We start from the raw sequence: 14556 nt of genomic DNA on the forward strand, positions 1-14556 counted from the left end.
CATTAATTACGGGACTGCATGATTTTCTAGTTCACAGATGAAGTCACGTGACCGCAGTGTATAGAGGGTGTGGGATTGAATTTCCCCCTACTTCCTTACTTGAACAATAGTAACGAAGATGGTGCTGATGGGGTACTGACGGGGGTTTGGAGGTAAGCATCGAGTTCCAAAGCCTAATAGTAGGCCTACCTGGGAAAAATGAATCAGGACATCCATGCTTAAGATAATGCAAGTGTTCTACCATTAAGGTACTTACACCAGGGAGGTGGAAGAGAGAATAACCCCACCTCCCTGCTTACACTGATTATGCTTGTATTTTACACCTTAACCAAAGGCTGGCTTTCAATTCCAATTTAATTGTCATTGGAAGGACATTTTTCTCAGTCGCTTATTTTATTTTGTTAGAACCTTTGTATAAAACCTCCAGGATGATGATATATCTCAAGCAAGGTTCGAAAATCCAGTTCAATTGAGGTTTTATTATGAAAACACCAAATCAAAGTCCGAAGACTAACCACACGCTATCTGTGGTCTACATAAAATTTGACGACAAAATAAATAGTTCAACTTTACAGCAGGGAGACACAGAAAAAAAGGACCAAACTCACACTTTACAGAACAAATGATTCATATTAAACTCCTCCCTCCCCCCCCCAAAAAAAAAATATTAAAAAAAATCGCACAATATCACATTATCATAAAGAACAACAACAACAACCTTAGCAACAAAGAAAAAATGCACTTAAAATAGTACTTGAAGGTATATACTTCATGGCCTTCATCGATTATTTTAGATTTCCTGCCCCGGGTCCTGCGCTCTCTTTCTCAGTGCTTTAGCTGGCTGAAAAAAACCCAAACAAAAACAATATTATTCCACAACGTATCTAAACTGCAGACATCACAGTGATCATGATCTAAACTCTAGATAAACTGTTTTGTAATTTAATAACTGCTCCTCTTCTTGAGAGAAAGCTGAGAGAATGAAGTATAAAATGAGCTTCGCTTCTGACTGAGAGCGCTTTTTCACTTTGCTCACAAAAGTCCATGTGGGTTACGTTTTTTCTTGTATGCTGCCCTCTACGGTAGGTAGTCTTGTAGCTATGGCAGCAAGCCGAAATTATACTGTTTTTTTGGGGGGGGGGGGGGGAGGGAGTGGGGAGCAAGAGAACGTTCACAAGTAGCTGCTACAAGGACACGCAAGGGGATCCAACACACACATACTTCGCTTTTGAAGTCTTTTATTTTTTTCTCTCTCTCTTAAGTATCGAAATCTAGCAATCTAGTGAACACTTTTGGTTAGTTTGGTGTTTTTTTTTTTTGTTTTTTTTTTTGGGGGGGGGGGTTATCTTTCACCTCTTTTTCAAATTTTGTGTCATCAATTCTTTGTTTTGATGGAAGTGCATATAGCTCTCATCGACAATGACAAGTAAACTGGATAATGGAGTGGTGACAGATAATAGTTATGATAATGCCACAAGTATTCTCACACTGGGATGGGGAGAAACGTAATTACCAAACACAGAAAACACTTAATTCTAAAAAAAATTGTAGCTCGATTTTCAAATTTACTGATAAAATCATTTTTGAAATCTAATACCCAAGTCTAAGGCAAAAAGCGCGTGGAGGAAGGGACAACCAGTGTGACTCTACAAGACTAGGAGATGGGGGAGTGAACTTTGGTGTCTTACTTACTTCTCAGCTTCTTAAGCGGAAGTGCCTTTTAAATATCAAGCATTTCCACAATGAATACAAGATTACATGACAGTACTGAATGTTCCTTCATTTCATACTTACACACACACGCACACACGCACAGACACACAAACACACACGCACTCTTACATTATATATATATATATATATATATATATATATATATATATATATATATATAAAGCTTGGGAGCAATAAAAGGCAAAGTGAACTACTGCAACGTCTGCCAGCAGCCCTTCTTCCTCCGTCACGAAAATACTTAAAATACGGCACCCATCACGTACGAGGCCAAGCCCACTTCACGTCAGACTACTTTGTTTAGATATTTCCCTCTTTCTGTTTCATCTGTGGACATCTGTGTCAGAGTCCTATATAAATATGCTCTTTTTTGTCTGTTTATGTCGGCAACCATTAGATCATTTGAAGATTGGGGTTCCTTCTTCGACGTTAAACATTGTTCACCTTGGCAGACTTTCCGCAATCATAGTACATCATTCCTCTTACAAAGTAATCCATGTTTAATAAAAAAGCAACAACAAAGAAAATAGTTAATTTTGTTCTATCATAACAATTTTATTTTGCTGCTTACAAAGCAACTGTATTTTCTTTTACTGCAGAATAACATGTTCTTTAATTTGAATAGAAATGAAAAGTGAGTTTTGTTTAACACGTGTCTGTGTATCAGTGAGGTTTGTTTGACACGTGTCAGTATATCAGCAAAGATATGAAATGGTGAGACCATTCAATAATTTTTCCTATAAAAAAAAAGAAGTTACGTATTATAATGATGAACACAATTCTTTTCTTCATATGGATAGGTGGGTTCCCGGGTTACACAGTCAAGTATTCATAGACAGGACCTCCCTATACAAGTGTGATAACAGATTTAGAATGACAAAATTTACCCTAGGATTTGACCTAAAAAAAAGTTTGCATTAGTTTTACGGTATTTTTTTCTTGCAGTGTTTCCAATATCAACGGGTGTATAAGCACTGTACATTAACTCATTCACTTACTTCATCATGACAATCATTCAGCGACTTTATTGTTGTGACTCCTTATATTCAGCGACCTTATGCAACAGTAACACGAAAGGACTGTAATGAATACGACGACTAGCCGTCAGACCAGAAATCACACACTCAAGAAATGTACATTGTATAGCCCTCGATGCCTTCTTCAGAACCGTCGTAATACATATTTTGAAAGACCTACTCTTCTTCCACAAAACCTGGCAGATATTAGAAGCCATTTTTACCCACAGCTATATAGTTGTACGTCATATATATATATATATATATATATATATATATATACATTATGTATTATAGAATATGATGAATGACAAAGATTAATAAAGTATATTTGAGATCTTCTGACTTTACTAATATTTAGCACACAAGCTCTAACTGCGAAATCCTCTTTTGAAACATTCCCTGGTTTGGTGGTCATCTTCAGGCCACTCTTTGGTGTGTCATTTTTGGTTTGTTTGCTCTACCTTAGAAGAAGAACCAGTAAAATTCGGCAACTTGTACCGTGACATACATTGCGTGCGAATAAAGAGCAATGGATAAAACACAAATGCATCTATTCTAGATAAATGGAAATGAATCATTATGTTAGAAATAAAGGCATAAAACTGATCTAATGCAAGGTCTAACTATTATAGGGCCAGACAAACCTATCCCGAGGGTGAAAACAAGAAATTAACGAAAAAATAATCCTAGTTATATTGCCCCCCCCCCCAAAAAAAAGTGTAGGATAACAATCATATTGGAGTGGACAAGATTGCCGCTGAGGGCGCCATGACGAAATGAGAAAAGCGAAGGGAATGGAGAAAGCTTGTTGACAGGTTTTCTGTGACACCCAAACGGAGGGATTGAAAAATAAAGGAAAAATAATAATTCAAAAGAAATATGCTTTGTTTTCGTTAACCCATTGAATTTTAGTTTGAAATAACTTCCATGGTTTCTCCAGATCTCCTAAAAAAAGTTTAAACAAGTTTATGAGTAGAGTGAAATACCATACAAGGTTTCTGCTGATAAACAAAGGATAACCCTAGAGGCATCTTGCTCAGAAGTAAAGTCAGACACTATGACACTATACATGTATCTTGTCACTTAGAATTGGTCAGTGAAGAATAGGAATTAAAATCAATGTCCAGGTGAGAATTTCCTTGACAGTATATTTTAGTACAACTCAGCCAGTTGACAACAGCTAGATATCATTTGTAGCGTGAAATACATAACTTGACACGATTTATATTATCATGAATTAACATTTAACATGATTCATGTCTAAATTCAAGCTCTGTTTGTTGAATGCCCACTGATATGCCAATTTCTGTGTATTAAAGTCAACGATGTCTTGCTCAAAGTGACATGTTCTTTTTTTTTTGTATGTTGTCTGTATTGCACCGTTACTAAGTCATATCGTATTTTTTTTTCGTCATACACTTTCTCTCAATTTTATACATTTTCACTCTTATGGGATCACATTCCCTGCATTCCTCGTATAATTTTCCTTTGCCCACATTCTATGCATTGATTGCAACGTTAGTATCAAATCAGTCAAAAATGAATCACGTAATGAAAACAAATCGAGATCAAAAAAGGAAGATCTCACAAAACGGTAATGTCACGGCACGTTATCGGAGCCCTTCTTTTGCCCTTACCCGACACATGCCCGACGAGATTCTTCTTGCACTTGACTCTTCATTATATCGCTCAAAAAAGTACAAGAGCCACAGTTTGTTTTTTTTTTTTGAGGGGGCAAGGGGTAGGGGTACTTCATTTGTGAGTCTTTATTTTTGCTTTTGTTTCTATGTTAGCTTTTATTAGAGTGGATGGGACTGTTTAGCTCTCTTTTCGTTATCTAGCACAATGTCTCTTGGTACAGAGATTCCGTTTCATCTCTTGGTTACACCGATACAACAGAACCTTGCATGATTCAAGTGCTTGCAAATCCATTCTCTGTTGTTGTTGTTTTTTTGTTAGTATCTTCTTAGTAACCAGTAATGTTACATATTGTTAATGTCTTCTTTAAATGCCACCACTATCTGTGTTTTACCCTTCCATGGTATTTCAGTATACTATCGGGTTACATAACCCTGTACAGATAGCATGTTTCTATCATATTAGGCCAACAAGGTGATAAGGTTCACCACATTCTTATCAGAACTCCACAGTCATTGCTACCAGTGTACCATTATTCTCGACACCCGTTAGGCACTCAATCAAATGATTTATAATCAATGTATACAATTCGTTATTTCCCCTACAGCATTTGCTGTGACGACGCATTTTTTTTTTTTTTTTATTTTAACTAGCATCACTCCGGTAAACTTGGCACATTGAAATTCCAGCTGGTCCTACTGTGTATTTTTCAAAATGGGATAAAGCTGTAATCAATCGGACTCGAAGGGATCTGTGACGTCATCACATGGACTAATGACAAATCTTAGCCTATTATGTGTGGCTCGTTCGTTCACGGCACAGCCGTTCCTCGCCCAACACAAACGCATCATGTCTTGCACGTCCAATAGATCACGTTGAGCGAGTTCCATCTGTTGCCTTGTAGCGCGCAGATCATGCTGGAGTTCTTCTACTGCACGCTCCACGCTGTTAATGCGTCGACATCGTGAATGACCGTATAACTTTTTGTTTGTTCCCGTCGTCGTCGCGGTGATCGTAACCCCGTTACCACTTGACAAGTCACTACTGCTCATCACCTCGCATGACTGGCTTTTACCAATGTCCCCAAGTAGTGTTCTCTTTTGTTTTCCGGTGTAACATGGATGTGGCTTTACTGCAGATTCAGTGCAATTTTTTGATGGGAAAGTGTCGTACTCGTCACTGACTCCATTGTTCGACTGGCGACATACAGAAGAAACAGGTGTCGTAGCTGGCGTTGTCTTCTGATGAGTACTACACATTGTATTCAGGATCCGGCTCTGAGCTCTCGTTGCATTAGTTGTGTGAGGGTTGCAATTGATAGCGTTGATACCCCGCCAGTCGTTTTTTGCAGTTTGACTTTTACCTGGCCGATTGTGTGACAACCCATCTGAATGCGCCTGTTCTGTAGAAGTGTTTACGGGCTTGCAAAGTAGTTCCGTCTGCATGATAGCAAACGCCGAGGGCCCGGATAGGTGGCTAGTTTTCTCTGAAATAAAAAAGAAAAACAAACAAACATTAAGACTAAATTGAATGGGAGGTAAGCACAAAAACTTAAGGCTTAAATGTAAGGAAGTTTGCGAACAAAGCAAGCGCGTGTATGTATCAAGGAAGGTTAATTGATTTTCTCTTGATACTGGGCCTCAATTCACACTTCCTCTTTCTCACCACAAAAAAAGCTGTTCACCAGGAGGGAAATCCCCCACCCAATAATCAGTTCTGCACTTTAAGATCTATGTGTCAAAACGTTATCTTTACTTGGCTAACTGTCCAAGACATCTTACTCTATACACAGTTGACTGTAAAGATTCATTCAGTAAACAATTCACAGCTAATCGTATTATTATAGCATCGACATTAGAAAGAATGACAACGCCCTCACGTGTAGATGATAAGATACTTTGTGCGCTATTTCTGCTGCGAATGATGACGGGAACTATTATACGTGTATTTAGGACACATGTTTTCTTTCTTGAGTGGTAGTCTTACAGGACCATCTTGTTACAGTCACATACGCAATCACGTCGTGGCGCCAGTTCATGTTTTAAAGGGATCGTATAGTTTTGGTTGAGACCTAATTTCAGGTTTGTATTTTTTTTTTCTCTTGTGAGATAACGAAAACCTCTTATGTAATATGAAAGAGCATGTAATTCCGTGACGAATACAAAGTTTATTTGATGAAAATTGGTTTTGAAATGGCTGAGATATACAAAACAGAGCAATCCTAATAAAAGCTGGGACCCACTTTTTATCAGGATTGCTTTGCTTTTTTTTTAATGTTTTAGCTATTCCGAAACAGATTTTCATCAAACAAACGGTGCATTCCTCTCAGAATAGACGATTTCATAAGTGGTTTCTTGGTATCTTGCAAAAAGTTAAAAGTCCAATCCTCATCTTCACCAATACTATACCATCCCTTTAAGTACTTACAAATTTCAATCTCCGTTTTCAATTGACTTGAAAACCATTGAAGTATTAACACTCGAGTTTGATCATCGTCCACCTTCGTAACATCAACAACGACAACACAAACTTAAAATAGAAAACAAGTACCATCACTTTTTAGCAAATATATTTCAACAAATGTTGGATACCGTTTCCACACTCTTCGCAGGTCGCAGATAACGTGTTTATTTCATTTTTTTATTTTGTTTCACCGTTACAGTTCTCAATGTGTAACTAAAGTACTGAGATAATTATCATAACGATAAAAACATATTAATTCATTCCTATTTATTTATTTGTTTTGTTTCAGGAGGGTTTAGCTCTGTCAGCTGCGAGTATACATACACTTGTACTGTTATTCTCAGGGGCCCTACACATACATCAGAAAATAAAAATAAAAACACATGGAAAAATACGTTGTTGAGTATTGCGGGGACAGAAAATGCATGGTACAATATAGATAACTTAATTCTAAACATTGTATTTCACTGAGAATAAAGTCATACATTGGGATCTCAAAATGAAATAAAACAAAACTAAACAATATTGTAAGTGTCTAAAATACAAATTATATGGACAGCTGTATTCTCTGTATTTTTCCTGATTCTTTTCATTTTACATTGTGTAATATGTAAATATTAGTGCATTTATCAAATTGATATAGATACGTCTACCTTTCTCGGAAACAATCAACACATTATGTACTTAAATTTGCGCATCCTTTTTTTTTTTTTTTTTTTTTTTTTGGCAGAGCCTTTGAAAGCAGGCAAGCTGAACAGATCTCAGATTCCAACATTTGCTGGTTGCTCCATATCCCAGCAATGAATGCAATCTAAAATATACTTTTTATGATCATTAGTTTGGAGTGGTCCGAAACAGGGTATCAAAGCCTGTGAATAAATTGTATTTTATGAAAAAAAGAAAGAAAATGTGTTTAAACTTTAAATCAGCAAGTACTATCTTACCTGTAATGGGTATACAATATACATTTTTCTGATCTAAATAATATTATATTTTCCAAGGAAAGATTACACTGTATCTTGTTGATTCATAAATTAACACGTTGATTCAAAGAGATCGCTTATCAAACGAACAAGACTTACTTGATTTAGCCTGCTTCTCGTATCCCAGGTGTTTACAAATGATTTTATGTCCAGCAACCTCGGCTTCATCCATGGCCGTGCGTCCTTTCGAATTGGTGATGGATGAATCGATACCAGCAGCGAGAAGTACGAGGACCACGCGGTGATGTCCCCGAAAGGCGGCAAGGTGTAGGGCCGTGTCACCATATTGGGTTTGTACTTGGAGTGGAGCTTTATTTTCGATCAGGAATCTGAGAAAAAAAAAGATAATAATTGATAACAATTTTCCTCTTCTTTTTTCAATCTTTTTTTATCCTTTTATCATCAATTTAACTTTAATTAAATTTTTTTCAGTATAATCATCAGAATGATATTTTCATCATTGTTAACATACATTACTGATTCGATATCAGTTTAAATTCTACAGTCTATCGTGATGCTATATCTACAAAAGCAGCATATAGTTTTTGGCAACACATACTTTGATTTCTTGAAAGCAGTGTCATATTGCGAGAACAAATTTACTTTCTTTTGTTTGTAAAGAAAAGTTCAAGTTCAAGTTCAAGTTGATCTATTTCACTTCCAACAAACAAATGATAAGAAATACAAAGAAACGCATCATTTCACATATTTATCCTCGATAAAAATAAACAGCTATAACCACATTCAAGATTAATTTTGTGATATGTGTGTGTGTATTTGTGGTTGTGAGTGTTGAAATAAAAAGAGAAATTTGTAAAGATAGCGAGGAGTGGGTGGCGGGGTGATGAACGAGAGGCGGACAGATTCCACTGAGCGTGAAGAGATTATGACACCATACACGTTGGAAAGAGAAAGTGAAGGATGTCGTCCGGTTCATAAATATTCAACAGACTCTTTGATTATACAGACGGTGCAAGATCTGTCATAGACTGTGCTAGCAATCAGACCATAGTCTATGCAACGTGATTGATATGAATTTCAGGTTATTAAAGTCATGATTTTGGCGGCACGCAAGCTCGTTTAATATTGTTTGTCTGTTTTTATGGTCAAAGCGGATGTAGTCCACCAAGCTTTAGTCCTGACATTAAAAGTTGCGGTGATGCCAGTAATGCCTAGAATGTCGGACTCTGGTTAGATGACATGACAGGTTCTTTGTCTGTTTGGTTCTCGTTTGCCTATCCTGCATCTCCTTTTCCGTCATCACTCATGCATAAACTGAATCCGCATCCGGGGTATTCACAACATTGGCCATGACGGGGCAAAACTTAGCAAACTATTCACACTCTTATGAACTTGTCATGCACCTTTGTGGTCGACGAAGACAAGGAATGAAATAATTTACCTTTCTCAGTAAATACACAGGATAGTAGAGACAGGAGTTTGAAAGATAGCATACGTGCGAAGGAGTGGAAAATAATGGACCTATACATAGTAGGTTCATTGGAAAATATCCATCTTGACAAAGCTTGATTAAATAGATTTAATCATGGCCATGCACGTAACTCTACAGGATGTAGAATGCATGCACGCCTATTCAGTTGTAATAATAAGAAGAGTACGATCACAAGTGGTGATAAAGTTAGCCGGTTTTTACTTCATTTAAACGATTTGTAAATTTGTCATTCATAATGATGAAAATTCACATAGGCCTACATGTACCATAATTTTCTGTCCTCATACACTGTAAAAATAATTGTGTAAAATTACAGCAAAGTTGACGGCAGCAAAGTTGCCAGAAAATTTGCTTATATTAGTATTATAGCATACATTTTAGAATTGGAATTCAAATTACAGGTTGCTATGTAACCTGGAATAGTAGAAAGATAATTGTAAAACGTGATAACATAATGTTATCATTTCTATAGAGAAACATATTGTGCAATATCTTGTTAAGGAAGTATCAATTAATGCATTTTTTGGTAATTCTGCACGAAATATAAAAAGTTTTCCTGAAATAGAACTAGAGAGTTGTCATCAACATTCATTTGAGACAGTAAAAAATGCCAGTAAACCTTTCATCAGAATCGTTAGATTTCGGAGCGAAGAAAAATACCTTAGTAAGTAAAGACCTAACCGAAGATGATTTGAAATTCAACATCCATGGAACCATTTCCCACCTCGCATTGGCAACTGATAGGGAAGTATTACCGTTATCTGAAGTTAAACCAGAGGTATAAATTCTTTTGTCCACCTCTGTATTGGCTTGTGTACGATATGACCTAAATCTCAGTTTCACGTCAAAGTGTAGATTGATCAATTGCATCTTATCTCTTTTATCATCTTGTTAACTTTGAATATCATCTTTATTTGGAGCTTATAAAATTTTTTCGTCTTTGAAAAGATAAACAAACAAAACAACACGTGTGCTTTGAATTTTATTCAGTGAAGATTGGAATTGTTGAAAATATTTTGTGAACTCACCTAACGATGGTTTCATGGCCTCTCTCGGCTGCAGCATGTAAAGCCGTAGCGCCCCACGTTGTAGTGGCTTCCACACGAGCTCCTCTGCCATGCAACCAGCGCACCACGCCAGAGTACCCCCGTACACAGGCGACAAAAAGCGGCGTCTCATTATTCTCTGGTGATTGATAGTTTACAAGCTTGCCGCAACTCGGGGAGAAAGTTAGCAGCCGTTGAATCTCCTCAATGTCATTTGCTTTGATGGCAAGTAATAGGGAATTCATTTTATTTCTTGCAGTTTGTTGTTGTCTGTGGCCAAACCACTCCGTACCACACGTGTAATTATTCGTCTCGTGTGTCTATGTCCCGAGTATTCGTCGTCTGCTACACACCATTTTTCATCGTACATACGCGCTCATACAGACGAAGCAATAAAATGCGTGGTAGAGGGATGGAACTTGTGACGGTGACTTCCCAGTTTCAGGAAAAGGAGTCGGTTGTATGGTATGCATCGAGGCTACTCCAAAAGAATCTGCAACATACAGAAGTTTGCAAAAACACGTTTATTATGCTAGTCCTGCAAAGGACAGAATGATACAATGACTAGAACAAGATTTAGGCCTCTGCAGGTGACTGGCGTGGGTTGAAGGGGTATTGTGACTCACAGGGTGTTGGTTAAGACGCGTTTTGTTGATAGACAGTCAGTCAGAGAACGATCCGCGACTCATTCATAGTACAGAAGATTACCGAATTATGCAACTGAGGGGAGGGCATTTGTTCCGGATTTCAAAGAATCACTCGTTGGGCTGTAGACACTTTCGAAACTGCTGCATTGCTGGAGAGCCACAGAAATGCAGGGTACACATCAGTATTATAGCTATGAACAGTTTTTTTTCCACGTTTGATTTTGTTAGCATTTGCGTAACTTACCAATTATTACCAATAAACAGACAGAGATTATAAATTTCTCATTACATGTATTCCAATTTTCAATTATATTTCGAGGAATGGATGGTCCAAATCTACAATGCATGCCACATTCAACTGTGTTCTCAGCTACACTCGCGTTTACTTAAAGTAAACACACATAAAGGCACTTGGAATGCACAGTGACTTGTAACTATGCTTAATCCGTAATAAAGAGTTCATAATAAGGTTGGCAATAAATAGTTTCTACTCAATCCCAATAATCCCCAAAAGAATTTATTTGCAAAGTGGATGTATATATACGTCACTGAAATCCAGAGAGCTGTATTGAGGGACCTATTAATCAACTTCTATATTGGTATCCCGTTTACGATAAAATCCGTCGAGTGAAAACTTAAAAGGAAAGATTACTGTACATAATTATGTGTGGGTTGTTTATAAAAAAATCTAGTATACAAAGATTATTTATCCATTCATTGCTTGTTTCTCAAACTTATTATCTTCTCTCTTTATGAATTAGAAAACTTCTGGAAAAGGGAATATTACCCTTCTATCATTATTTTTCAAGCAAATCATGAAAATAAAAACTCACCTAATCTCGGTGAAGTCAGCTGTAGTTTCTCACCGTTTTGCCAAGTAGAATTTGTCATTAGAATATAATTCGTCCGCTCGTATGATGTGCAGAAATCGTCGAATAATCCGAGCTTGAAGCTCCAGTTGATGTGCCGTAGCTTATAACACGTCTTTACTGTATCGAAGAGTAACTGTATCCGTTTTATTCACGCGGACACTCATCAACCACATATTCCTCCGCACAGCCTGAAAACAAATGCTAGTTTGAATGGATATCCGTGCACAAATACACATTTTATACTCCAACACTCAACCGCTTCCGGGTCACAAAAGGTTTCATCATATCTTCTGAAGGTTTCCTGGGAATATACCTTTATCTCTACGAACTAGCTCAGGGGAAAGAGTGGTTTGTTTACAGATTTCATATTCAATGGGGTATGTAGTGTTTTTCACGGTGGCAGCTCAGGATTACCCAAGGAAAGGTCGTATTTCCCGGAGGCTATAAATTTCTCATGAATTTTCCGGGTATTTTAAGAGAGAACCGTGGTTTAGCCGATTCTTCTCTCTTAACGCAAATCCGTAATCTATACGTCATCCACGACCTATTGTTCGCACTGGAGGAATGAAACACCTCCAAACTGAAGGTTTATGAGACTCGTATATTAAGATTTTAATTCCTTTCAAACTTCAGGTTAATCAACTCATTTCCTTGTCCCCGCAGTGATATAAAACCTGCTTGGCTCAAACGCATTGCATTGTTTAGTAGTCTAAGTTTACTTGACGTTATCGAGTAAAAGAGGAGTGTGGAGTCTAGTTTCTTACATTAGAGGAGTGTGGAGAATAATTTCTTACATTAAGTGGACGAATCTTCGTCGGAGAGTTTCTCACGGTATGTGAAGAAAAAACCGTCAAATAGAACTGTTATACCTGCATTAGCTTAATTCTTCATCTAGTATATCACCCAGGCCAGAGTTAATTGGTGAGTATAGCCCTTAGACATCTCTGTAACATAATGTTAATAATGGAGAAAGGTAAAGTAGGTCTACATCATGCGACCTTTCGCAAAGTGTTAGATAGAGATGCCAAAACGATCATGTAACAATGGATGCATGATGCGCCTCGATTAGAGATGGAACTGTAGTGTCAATCAACGCACGAGCACACGTTCGTGAATGATACACACTTCGATGCGTCCATAGTATTGTCCCGTGTTGAGGCCATCCGCGTCGAGCAGAAAAAGGGGAAGTCCCGTATCGCTTCAACAACAATGGCCTGAGTGAATATCCGTAGCGCGGGGAAAACGGGGGGAATTCAGTGCTTCGAATAAAATGTTAGTAGGCATGGCAGACGTGTTAAGGGAAGATGTCTATTAATTTGCTGATATCCAATGTCTCCCAGAGTATACGTTGAACAGAAAGTATCATACGAGTAAAACTGTATCGAATTGACATATTGTGCAGCTTTACAACAGCTATGCAGGTTTACTACAAATTCGATGAAATGTTTGAACGAGTTATTCTACGAATACACACACACACACACACACACACACACACACACACACACACACGTACATATACATATATATATATACATACATATACACATATTTATATTTGTGTGTGTGTGTGAGCCCCCTGCTCCATGATTGTATGCAAACATACACGAGAGTCCTATCATCAAAATATTTTGATAAGATAAAAAGAAAATCTCAAGTGATGATTTATCGAAACTGTTTAAAATGTCTCTCATCGGGTGACTTAGATATCTTTTTTATATAAAATTTGGGCTCAAACGCATACACTCTCGCCCACGTATCACTTTATTTGATATTATTGTATGTGGTAGATCGTGAAGATATCTTATTCTGAGCCCGTATAGTCTGTTCAAGCCCTCGAACCCGGATCTCGAGTGAGTCATGTTCCCTCTCTCCCTCTCTCTCTCTCCTCTATCTCTCGCTTTTCTTTCGACTAGATCAAGTTAAAGGGAAAGTTCACCTTTATATACACGTGGATTGAGTAAATGCAGCAATATCAATAGAACACATCAGTGAGAGTTTTAGCGAAATCGCACAATCCGTCAAAAGTTAAGAACTTTTGAAGTTTTTGCTCAGTCACTGCTGGATGAGAAGACTATTACAGTTTGTGGTGTCACATGTGTATAGAACGAAAATCAATATATTTTCACTTTTCTCGCATAATAAAAGAACGCTTGACTTTCGATATTGCCCAAACTTTCACTGATGTGTTCTACTAATATTACTTCACTTGATCACATGTATATGAAGGTGGACTTGTCCAAACCAAACAAACATACAAACAAAAAACATTCATTTTCATCAGGTATGAGAAATATTTTACTAGTTTTTGTTTCTCATCCGTATTAGAATGTTTTGCAATGTATTGACTTAAATCCAGTTGAATATTTGAACTTAATTGTTCATAGTGATATGTCTAGCCTATCGCAGTATGCATGAAAGTTGAAATGTGCAGAAATCAATTAAAGATACTAGTAATCAAAACAAAACAAAATGATCAGTTACAATATTTTTGTCGTATATTTTCTAGTTTTGACTGACATTCTATCACTTTATTTCAATCATGTCAGGACTTTGGTCTCAGTTGTGATGCTGCTTATTTGCATTGAATCTATATGTTGCTTGGTTTTCTATCAAAATTTCATTTTTTCCAGCAGACTGACTGCAACATTTGATAATATGATTTGATTTGATTTGATTTGATTGAATATGATATGGGGAGGGG

The 14556-nt window shown here is 37.2% G+C and overlaps 1 protein-coding gene across 1 annotated transcript; it reads right to left on the reverse strand.

Annotated features, from left to right (window-relative positions):
* Positions 1 to 5119: 5119 nt before the first annotated feature.
* Positions 5120 to 11943, reverse strand: LOC139717145 (uncharacterized). Its single transcript, XM_071628645.1, has 4 exons — positions 11814 to 11943; positions 10316 to 10826; positions 7934 to 8163; positions 5120 to 5874 (listed from the first exon to the last, which is right to left on the reverse strand). The coding sequence occupies exons 2-4, from the start codon at positions 10576 to 10578 to the stop codon at positions 5120 to 5122; spliced, it is 1248 nt and encodes a 415-aa protein (XP_071484746.1). The 5' UTR covers positions 10579 to 10826; positions 11814 to 11943.
* Positions 11944 to 14556: the final 2613 nt, after the last annotated feature.

This window comes from Diadema antillarum, unplaced genomic scaffold (genome assembly GCF_040938485.1).
Source record: "Diadema antillarum isolate AM-2024a unplaced genomic scaffold, OU_Dant_1.0 scf00000072, whole genome shotgun sequence".
NCBI lineage: Eukaryota > Metazoa > Echinodermata > Echinoidea > Diadematoida > Diadematidae > Diadema > Diadema antillarum.